Source organism: Theropithecus gelada, chromosome 13 (genome assembly GCF_003255815.1).
Source record: "Theropithecus gelada isolate Dixy chromosome 13, Tgel_1.0, whole genome shotgun sequence".
Taxonomy (NCBI): Eukaryota; Metazoa; Chordata; class Mammalia; order Primates; family Cercopithecidae; genus Theropithecus; species Theropithecus gelada.
In genome coordinates this window covers 4,391,814-4,403,172 of record NC_037681.1, presented here as the reverse complement: position 1 = coordinate 4,403,172, position 11,359 = coordinate 4,391,814, and the positions used below count along the sequence as shown (strand labels likewise).

General features: G+C 41.8%; 1 protein-coding gene across 1 annotated transcript; it reads right to left on the bottom strand.

The window, feature by feature from the left end:
- Positions 1 to 6,911: 6,911 nt before the first annotated feature.
- On the bottom strand, positions 6,912 to 10,808 carry IL36B (interleukin 36 beta). Its single transcript, XM_025354978.1, has 4 exons — positions 10,745 to 10,808; positions 10,097 to 10,204; positions 7,987 to 8,126; positions 6,912 to 7,144 (listed from the first exon to the last, which is right to left on the bottom strand). Exons 1-4 carry the CDS (start codon positions 10,755 to 10,757, stop codon positions 6,932 to 6,934), a joined length of 474 nt encoding a protein of 157 aa, XP_025210763.1. The 5' UTR covers positions 10,758 to 10,808; the 3' UTR covers positions 6,912 to 6,931.
- Positions 10,809 to 11,359: the final 551 nt, after the last annotated feature.

The following is an 11,359-nucleotide window of genomic DNA, read 5'->3' as shown; positions in this document are numbered from 1 at the left end:
GCCTTTGTCCTTTTTCTTTCTTTTTTTTTAAAATTTATTTATTATTATTATACTTTAAGTTGTAGGGTACATGTGCATAACGTGCAGGTTTGTTACATATGTATACTTGTGCCATGTTGGTGTGCTGCACCCATCACCTCGTCATTTACATCAGGTATAAATCCCAATGCAATCCCTCCCCCCTCCCCCCTCCCCATGATAGGCCCCGGTGTGTGCTGTTCCCCTTCCTGAGTCCAAGTGATCTCATTGTTCAGTTCCCACATATGAGTGAGAACATGCGGTATTTGGTTTTCTGTTCTTGTGATAGTTTGCTAAGAATGATGGTTTCCAGCTGCATCCATGTCCCTACAAAGGACACAAACTCATCCTTTTTTATGGCTGCATAGTATTCCATGGTGTATATGTGCCACATTTTCTTAATCCAATCTGTCACTGATGGACATTTGGGTTGATTCCAAGTCTTTGCTATTGTGAATAGTGCTGCAATAAACATACATGTGCATGTGTCTTTATAGCAGCATGATTTATAATCCTTTGGGTATATACCCAGTAATGGGATGGCTGGGTCATATGGTACATCTAGTTCCAGATCCTTGAAGAATTGCCATACTGTTTTCCATAATGGTTGAACTAGTTTACAATCCCACCAACAGTGTAAAAGTGTTCCTATTTCTCCACATCCTCTCCAGCACCTGTTGTTTCCTGACTTTTTAATGATCGCCATTCTAACTGGTGTGAGATGGTATCTCATTGTGGTTTTGATTTGCATTTCTCTGATGGCCAGTGATGATGAGCATTTTTTCATGTGTCTGTTGGCTGTATGAATGTCTTCTTTTGAGAAATGTCTGTTCATATCCTTTGCCCACTTTTTGATGGGGTTGTTTGTTTTTTTCTTGTAAATTTGTTTGAGTTCTTTGTAGGTTCTGGATATTAGCCCTTTGTCAGATGAGTAGATTGCAAAAATTTTCTCCCATTCTGTAGGTTGCCTGTTCACTCTGATGGTAGTTTCTTTTGCTGTGCAGAAGCTCTTTAGTTTAATTAGATCCCATTTGTCAATTTTGGCTTTTGCTGCTGTTGCTTTTGGTGTTTTGGACATGAAGTCTTTGCACATGCCTATGTCCTGAATGGTACTACCTAGGTTTTCCTCTAGGATTTTTATGGTATTAGGTCTAACATTTAAGTCTCTAATCCATCTTGAATTAATTTTTGTATAAGGAGTAAGGAAAGGATCCAGTTTCAGCTTTCTACTTATGGCTAGCCAATTTTCCCAGCACCATTTATTAAATAGGGAATCCTTTCCCCATTTCTTGTTTCTCTCAGGTTTGTCAAAGATCAGATGGCTGTAGATGTGTGGTATTATTTCTGAGGACTCTGTTCTGTTCCATTGGTCTATATCTCTGTTTTGGTACCAGTACCATGCTGTTTTGGTTACTGTAGCCTTGTAGTATAGTTTGAAGTCAGGTAGCGTGATGCCTCCAGCTTTGTTCTTTTGACTTAGGATTGTCTTGGAGATGCGGGCTCTTTTTTGGTTCCATATGAACTTTAAAGCAGTTTTTTCCAATTCTGTGAAGAAAGTAATTGGTAGCTTGATGGGGATGGCATTGAATCTATAAATTACCTTGGGCAGTATGGCCATTTTCACGATATTAATTCTTCCTATCCATGAGCATGGTATGTTCTTCCATTTGTTTGTGTCCTCTTTTATTTCACTGAGCAGTGGTTTGTGCCTTTGTCCTTCTTTCTAAGGTGGCGATGTTGAAGGGAACTCTTCCTCTTCTCTCTACCTGCAGGAGAGGAGAAGTATCTCCTAGGTTTAGCAAGATGTGGACATTTGCTAAACCACCAATTGAGTGGGGACTAAGAGGGCAGATTCTACACTGAGGCTACATGGAGCAGCTTGGAGTTTGCCTTCCACTCAGCCTTACTCACTTGGATCTGCTGAAGAGTGACAGATTATTACAGTGGCTGGAGAAAATGAAATTAGAGTTGGTGGGCATGGTTTTGGCCCCAAAAGTCTAGACTGAGGCCCCAAAAGACTAAGAGGCACCTCTCACTTCCCTAACCCAGCTGTAGCATTAATAAAGACACTGCTATGATTTTGATTTTGGCATCAACATAGTTTCTAAATGTTTGAACATGGATGGGGATTGGAAGGAGGGACTGTTACCTACAAACTTTCAAAATTTAATGTCAGTTCCATGAGGATGGCCATATTTTCCCCTTTTTGTTTACTACTATGTCCCCAGCACTTAGAACAGCATAGGTGCTCAAAACATATTTGTTGCATAATTCAAATTATTGATCCTGACACTTCCTTTGAGATAAACACAAGCTTTGTTGTTTGGGGTTCAAACTACATGGTGAGTTCAGAGAAGTTTTTACTAGTGGATTTGGCCTTAGTCAGTTAGATGTGGCTTTTATTATGGCCATACTGCTATTATAGGCATAGATAAAACTGATTTTAGAGAACCAGAGCTGTAATCTGCAAAATTTAACCTGCTAAACTGTACAAGAAACAGAGAACATCAGTGTATGGTTTTTGATCTTTTGATGATTGCTGTTAGATATTGTCAACTGAACAGTCTTTGCTAGTCTCTGTCTCCTTTTTAATTGCATCCTTAGTTAAGGAGAAATCCATTAACAGAATGACATTATGGGTTTCCATGTAGTTTACTCACTTATTTCTGGTGTTACTTCCCAACCATATGGCCTAGAGTTGAATTTGAAGTATTCTTTTTATAATCAGAAATCTACTTGTAAGCAACTCAAACTAATAAGGTAGTTAACTGATCTGTTCTTTAACTGCATATTTATCTCCCCTTCTTTCTTATTGACAACCCAAGTGTTGTTTTCTTGCCCCTAATTCACATTAGATCATCAACAACGTTAAAATAAACGTATTGACCTAAGTGAGAGACAAAGATTCTCAGTTGCAAGGTTATAGAGTTTTTTACATTTTCTCTTCTGAAGAATAAAGGAAACTGAAGTTGAGGGAAGGGCAGGGCAGATATGCATGCTGACGGAAATTGAAGAGAAAGGATGGGTGGAAGCGTGTAGGGATCTCTGAAATGGACTTGCATTCAGGTTTCTGAATGGAAGAGATTCAGGGGACAAACTGTCTTTGAGTGTCACAAGGGTAAACTCTCTACCATCCTGTGAAAAACCCACCATTCAATAGTCCTGGGTCTGAGGACCATGACTGTTGCTTAAGAAAGCAACAAAAGCATCAACATCTCTTTGAATATTAGAGTATCTCACAGGCTGGAAAAAAAGGTCACAGGAACTAGAACTTCAGAGACTGGAACAGGGGGAATAACACTGCTCATGCTTTTTCTCCATTTATCGATATTCTATTTCGTGTGTGTGTGTATGTGTGTGTGTGTGTGTGTGTGTTGGCCTTATTTTTTCCATACTACAGATAGACAAGGAATTAGCCTACCTCCTTGCAAGGTTTAGGAAACCCATATTGTTTGGGTAGTGCCTTCTGATACAGATTGAACAGAAATCTGTTGTCCCGTGCCTTCTCCTGTGGTTCTTAGATTGAAGCAAAGAACATCGTATCCCTGGATCCAGGAGAGCAAATAAAATATCTGAGGACACCTCTTGAGTCTTTCTGTGGTTTCTCCTCCTCTTCTTCCTCCTTCACCACCACAATGTTCTCACTCCTCTGGCAGAGGGCACAGGTGGTGCGATGTAAGGTGGGCTGGCTGTCTATCTCTTGCTCATGTTCAGTACCCCTGGGATAGCTGGGAAACTGATATTTATAAGCATAGTCCAGGATTACATTGTGTTTTTCATCGCCATCTTCCTATAGATTCTTTCTATACATTTAGCTATTTACAGAACTCACATTCTTTGCAGCCCTTCTCAGAAAATTTATGTACTGTGTATCCAAGTACATTGTTGCAAGTCTTTCATGGCCATCCTCAAGGCCATCTTGTGCTTAGTCCTGACCTTGTCAGAGAAAACATTTTCAATGGTGAATTTCCCTGGGCTCCTTCTCTTGTGCGCCTATGCTGTTGTGCTTATGCATAAATACATATGGGGAAAGGCTTGGACAAAGTGCAAACCCTCAGACTGTGCACTGAGCCCTCCAAGAGGGAGGCACAAGATACTGGCTAGAAGCTCCTGGGGATACTCTTGGTTATGTTTCATTTCTGCAGCCATCTCCTCCCGAGTGGATGCCCTTGTATCATCGCATTCCCCTGGGGCCATATTGGCCTATGGGGAAAAGGAGGAAGAATTGAGACAGGGAAGCTTCTAAGCAGCCTTTCTATGTTTTTCCTCTCCATTTTCTTTGAGAAGCTTTCCAGTTCCTTGGACCCTTCTTGAAGTTGAGGGCTGCCTCGGCCGTGATAATGCAGATTCTCCCTGATGTACTTTGGTATTAATGGGAAGATGCTAATACATTAAATGAAAATTAATTTGCTTCAACAATATATTCTGAGAAACTGCTAAGAGGGAGGGAAGATTTGGTATGTAAAGGGAGTTCATAAATGAAAGAGACAAATTTCTGCCTCTATGTACCTAGAATTTGGTTGAGGAGAAGAGAGCAAATGGGCCAAGACAAGGAGAAGAAGCTATAGCACAAAGCCTAAGAAAATAAATGTCCCATGAGAAGGCAAAAATGCTACAGACCTCGCAGAAGATAAGATGTTGCCTTTGGTTGGGGAGATGAGGAGAGTCCCCTAAACAGCTGGAAGGGATTTAGGATGTTAGTAAGACATAGGTAGCAATGGAACTGTTTGAGATGTGTGCAAAGGCATGAGCAGGGACGTAGAGGGAAGAAATTCAACGTGTTGGAGGAGTAGAGAAGAGAAGTTGGTTTTAATAGAATCTGTCTTAGCCTGGGTTTATACCAGAAAGCAGAGCCTGAGACAAGGGTTTGCATGCAAGAGGATGACAAGTGACCCTAGGAAACATGAGAAGGGGCTGGGGAAATTAAAGCAGGGAAATGAGGGAAGTCAATTCAGGATGTGTTCTTGAACTTAGCCCTGCCATGGGTGATTACGTCTCAATGCTGCTGGGAACCTCTGAGGAACCATGAAGAATGAATGCCTCTCAGAACTGTCCACCTGTGGAACGGATAAGAGAAGTTGCTCCTCACCCACTCCCATTCCCCATTGGTCAAGGGTTCCCATGCAGCAGCTCCCTCTCACATCCAGGTTTATGCATGTGTGAATTCCAACTAGGTTCCAGCAAGTGTCCTTCCCTACGTTATCTTGGGAGGCCTGAAGCTGGAAGAGAGAAATGTTCAATGTTGCTGAGATAATACACTGCCAGGTTACACTGTTTCAAAGTTGGTTGCACGGTAATGACTGGAGTAAAATGTCTGCTAACAGCATGTAAGGTGGGGTTCAAGGAGTATCACAAACAGAATGGGGGGGGCACTGAAGAAATGAGAGATAATGCCAGAAGCATAGGTTTGAGGACAAATTATGCCTGGCTGAGAAATTTGAATTTATCAGTGGGTGCCCATTGCAAGACCCAATATGCCTGCTTGTCATGTGCAAAGAAGGACAAGGTCTCATGAGAGAAGAGAGCCTGTTATGCTCATGTTCATGCTCAGGATATTATGGCATATTTATTGCAGTCTACATGTACTTTGTTAGTGAATTTGCAGATTATATTACAAACTTCAATTAAAATAACCCTCACAAAATGGACAACTGGCTTAAAAGTATCCCTATAAAAGAGCTGTAGATTGAATGTATATGAACAATATTCCAGAAAACATGAATAATAACAAGAAAGTGTCATAGCTGATGCTTCTTCCAGCTACTTTATAAAGTAAAAACAAAAAAAAATCCAGTTCTAGAAGTTGTCTGAAAGAAATTAAAACCAATATAAATGATTTTTAAAAATATGGATTGGTTTACATTCTCCATGGTTAGCAACTTATCTTAACCAAAGTACAGTTGACCCTTGAACAACGTGGGGGTAGCAGTACAGTCAAAAATTCATGTGTAATTGTTGACTTCCTAAAAACTTAACTAATAACCTACTGTTGACCAGAAGCCTTGCCAATAATATAAACAGTCAATTAACATGTTTTGTATGTTTTATGTATTATATAACTTATTCTTACAACAAAGTAGGCTAGAGGAAAGAAAATGTTAATAAGAAACTCGTAAGGAAGAGAAAACATATTATTGTTATTCATTAAGTGGAAGTGAATCATCATAACAGCCTTTATCCTTATCATCTTCACATCGACTGAGAAGAAGAAACAGGAGGGGTTGTTTTTGCTGTCTCAGGGATGGAGAGGCAGAAGAGGTGGAGGAGTTAGAGTGGGAGGCGGGAGAAGCAGGGACATTTGGTGTAACTTTTATTGAAAAAATCAGTGTTTCAGTGGACCTGTGCAGTTCAAAATCGTGTTGTTCAAGGGTTAAGTGTATACACTGTTAAATTATTAACTAATGACATTAAGAATTCATTACGATTATGAAGACATGCAAACTTTTAATTTCACATTCATCCCATTCTTTCACTTTATTTTTGGGGTACATATTAGAATGTTCATAATAAACACGTAAAAAATTAATGCATCCCATTCTTTTATTGAAAAAGTTGTATGAACAAAAATGTCACGAATCTACATCTCTACATCATGGGTTGGCCAAAGGAATAGGAAAGGAGGGTTGCATGAAGCAGCATTTGGGTGGTTGATTAAACTGGGCATGGCAGCTGAGTGGATGGTGGGGTAAAAATCAAGAAAGAATGGAAAATGATTCTTAGGTTTCAATCTGGGATAGTGAAATTCAAGTGAGGGTGTTGGTACAGAAATGGATGTTTGGAGGAGGAGGTGGCTTTTGGATGGTAAGAATGAGGTAAGCTATGGATGGACTGAAGTGCTGGTGAACTCAGTCACATGATGGTCTGTTAAGATGACTCTGACAGCTTGATTCTCTATCCACAGCCTAGGCTGGATTTATTCCACAGAATCTAAGTAGAAGTTAGTGTTGTTAGTTATGCCCCTCTCCCGGGTGAGAAAGATGGGCTGTCCTGATGTGGAGGAGGTGGCTATGAACCAGCCAGGGTAAGAGACTGACTGAAAGACAGAACTGGAGCCTTCTTTATTGTGGAAAAAGAGAAAGGGCTTCTGTGCTTTCTTCTCCATGTACAGGTCCATGATGTTTTTCTCCTGGGGATGAAAAACAGGCTTGTTAGAGAGGAGGGTGGGAGGAGGAAGCTAAAGTAACTCAGCCCTGAGTGTACCACAGGAGAGGGACTGCTGCCCTAAAGGAAGGGACAGAAGCTAGGGACAAAGGCAGATGAAGCAGGGCATTAGACTGTTAAAACAGGGAACTGGCTGGGTTCCCACAGCCTGGCTCCACTCCAGGATCCTCTGACACAAGGTACTCTGACTCTTTGAAGCATCATTGTCTTCCCTGGAACAGAGGGAGGCTTAAATCTCTCTCTTGGTGCTTTTGGTATGCATTTGTCTGCCGGTTCCTGCCAGTCTTGCTGCATCCTCAACCTCCAAGTGGGCTTACACATTACAACTTCCATCAATCGAAGAAGGATTAGCTTCATAACTACAATATTGCCTTGGTAAGATTTATGTGTTTATGATACACAGACCATAAACATGTAAGCTTCAAAATTCACATTCACAATCTCTTTTTGTCTCCTCCGCTGTGCAGTGGCCTTTGCTTTAGTGAGAGCATCCCATCATCTTAGAGGATTTCCAGAAGGCAGTTCATCAGGACTGAGAATGGAGAAACTACTGTTCTTTGGCTTTTCTGAAACATTCCTGTGAGTGTACTTGCTATCTTTCAGAGGATCTATGCTCTGACATTAAAAGAAGTGTTATATCCATTCCAAAGGCAGCATTTGTAGATTCGGGGATCAGCCAGGTCAGAATTATTTCCTTACATTGAATAACCCAGGATTGCAAGAATATTAGTTTTATTCAGTAGCATATTAAATGAAATAAAAAGTCCATTTGACAGTACTTCTCTCATTAGCTGCACAATCACTCACCTTAAGCTGCAAAGTAGGTTTGCCCTGAATTTCTGCACAGAAGAGACAGAGATCTTTTCCCTTGATTCCCAGGTAAACCAGATTACCCTTTTTCTTATCACTGAATTCTGTGTCTCTGCAGGTTATTAAATGAAGAGTGACTGGAAACACAAAGGAAAATGGAGAAGATATTTCAATCTTTCTGGTCTGACACTCAGTTACTCCTCCCAGGCAGGGAATAGTGACAGGCTCCTCCCATCAGCCATGTGGCAGAGACCCTCCATCACCCCCTCAAACCTATTTTGTTTTTCCTCCTTAATAACAGAACCCCAGTTGTCACCAGGACACATCGCTTCCCAAAAAGAAAAGTAAAATTTCCTACCACCCTTGCAGCAAAATGTGGTCATACACTTAAGATGTGGCCTGTGAGATAAAAGTGGGGAGCTTCTATCTCATGGGCCACAACATGAGATGGGATGGAGGCTACCCAAATAAAGTGAGAGGGGGATAGTGAGAATGTGATGGCAGTGGTCCCGGCAAGAGATGACGTTATCTTAGAAATCAGGCATGTTTTGCACATGGACCTACCAATCTTTGCTAATAGATTGAATGGAGAGTGAGGGAAAGGAGGAATCAAGGATGTCTCCTGTATTTCTGGCTTGAGGAAATGGAGTGAACAGAAATGCCACTAACAGAGACCATTAGCGATTTTGAGAAGACAGATCCATTGTTCTACTTGGGATACATGAAGTTAGAGGTATCTGAGAGGACCTCAAGAGGACGTGAGTAAACCATTGAGAGAGGAGTTCTGTGTTGCAAATGTCAATGGCAGAGTGAATGAGCATAGCGGTGATTCATCAATCCAAAGGATCAGCTCGTTGCCCATTCACAGGGCTTGTAAGTGATGACTGGCTGAGCCCTGGGGAACATCATCATTTGGAGATTTCAGAGACAAAGGAGAGTCATAAAGGAAAATGCAAAAGAGGAGCCAGCAAACCTCAGGAGAAGTAATGTTCTTATAGAAGGAGAAGATGGGCCAGGCGCGGTGGCTCATGCCTGTAATCCCAGCACTTTGGGAGACCGAGGTGGGCGGATCATGAGGTCAGGAGTTTGAGACCAGCCTGACCAATATGGTGAAACCCCATCTCTATTAAGAATACAAAAATTGGCCAGGCACAGTGGTGGGCACCTGTAATCCCAGCTACTCCGGAGGCTGAGGCAGGAGAATTGCTTGAAACCTGGGAGGTGGAGGTTGCAGTGAGCTGAGATCACGCCATTGCACTCCAGCCTGGGTGACAGAGCGAGACTCCATTTAAAAAATAAAAAGGGAGAAGATGTAGAGTATTCAAGAAGGAAATGGTCCATTACACTAGTGAGCTGAGGGCCAAATAGCATAGGGACCAGGAAGTATCCTTTGGGTTTGAGTATTGGAAGGTCATAGGTGAAATAGGAGGTTGGGGGGAGTAGTCAGAGTAATCCAGATGTCAGAATGCAAACTATGCAGCCAGCTCTTGTGAAGTTTTGCTATGATTGGCATAAGAAAAAGTGTTGGTAGGAGGAAAATGTGGGAATCAAGAGAAGGTTACAGCATGTCTGACAATGATAGAAAAGGTCCAGTAAACAAAGGTGGAATTTGCAGGGAAGTAAGGAATTAAACGTTGAAGTTCTGGATACACGGAAAGAAACTGAGATGGACTGACTTTTGATGGGAGGAAGGAATATTTCCCCATTATTAGAAAAGAGGATACCAATTTAGAAAGCTGTGTAGGTTTGGTGGTGGAAAGATGATGGAGTTTGAATCTGAGGACATAGGTAGCAATGGTTGGAACCTGAAGGAGAGAAACTCCAAGGAGAAGGCTAGCTGTTGTTTGAATGGATAAGCCCTTCTAATCTGAAGATATTTTCTTTTGGTAAGAGGAGCTGTCAACCCTTAACACCCTCATTTCTAGATATGGGATTTCCTTTGTGGAAGGGAATCATAGTACCCTTTCTCACTTGACCTTCCCTGTGGCCATTGGGCTGGTACCTAGACGTGGGCGAGGTCCAGGGCCAGGCTTGTGCAAGTTCAGCCTCATTCCTGGTGAAGCTGGCATCACCTCAAGAAGCAACAGTGGCTTTGATTGTCACTCACCAGGCTTAACACTGTTGCTAAGAGGAGCTGCTATTAAAGAATTTCCACTCAGGACCCACACCATCTGTCGAGAATCACGAATAGCATAGGATTTCGGTTCTGCCTGCCCTGCCAGATGACAAAAATGCACAAAATACATGTGAGGTTATCAACTTCAAGACTCCAGTTGCATCCTGGTATTAATGGCTTTTGAGTTTCTGGAGAGAGTCTCATTGCTCTGAGAAGTAGTGGCTATAACGATAAATGGAGGGGAAATAGGGCAGGGGCTAGTTTGTGAATCAAAGCATCTGAAAGGATCTACGTGCAATCCCAGTCCCAAGATTCACCTTTTCCTAGGGCTATTAGTGACTTGTCTTTTTCTGAATGATAAAATGTCTAGGTGGTAACAAAACCTCATAATATTTAAATTAGTTATCAGTATGTTGTTTTTAAAAATCCTCTTATCAAAATAAATAAGCAATTCTAAATACAGATAATAATAAAAGAGCTAGATGCCCTGAGATTTTCAAAGGCTGTTTTATGAACTGAGTGTTTTAGCAAGAGCAAATACATTGATAGCTTAGCAAATGATAGGGGTCCTTCCATCCTATTGTCTTTGGTGAGGTCAGGTGGAGATATTTCCAAGCTGATTTGCAACTCATCACTTACATTGTGGGTTCATGATGTCTTCAGAGCCTGTTGTGAAGAGAACCAGATAGATCAGATGGTGGTGAGGAGGTTGTTAACAGTTGGCCATGTGAGAGAAGGAGAGAAGAAAAATGTTATGCTTTTTTCTCCTCTCCTCCTAAAATTTTACTGTAAAAATTCTTTAGAGAGAGCTGCCCTGAGAGCCTCTGCCAGATGCATATTTGAGAATAAGGATGGGTACAGCATATTTCAAGGCCACAAAACCCTGAATGGAAGCTCCCCTCTGTGCTGTGGCTGGCATAGTCCTGCTTCTCCAGGCTGTGAAGGTCTTGGCTGCTTTCCATTCATTGCATCTGGGATTGTTAGGACGTTCCAACACATCACCACAGGCACCTTCTAGTGCCCTGAGTCTCTGGGTTGAGAGGAAGGAGGGAGGGAGTGTGTGTGTGTGTGTGTGTGTATGTGTGTGTATTTCCACTTTAGCCCTCCACACAGCAGGTTAATCACCACTTTTCCTCACTTAAAGCTGAACACTCCTAAGTAATTGGTAGCTAACCTGCCTCACTGAGCCCATCTTCCTCCATTCCTCATCCAAAGAGACATCTGTAAGGATCCTGCACATGGCCACTGGTGGGC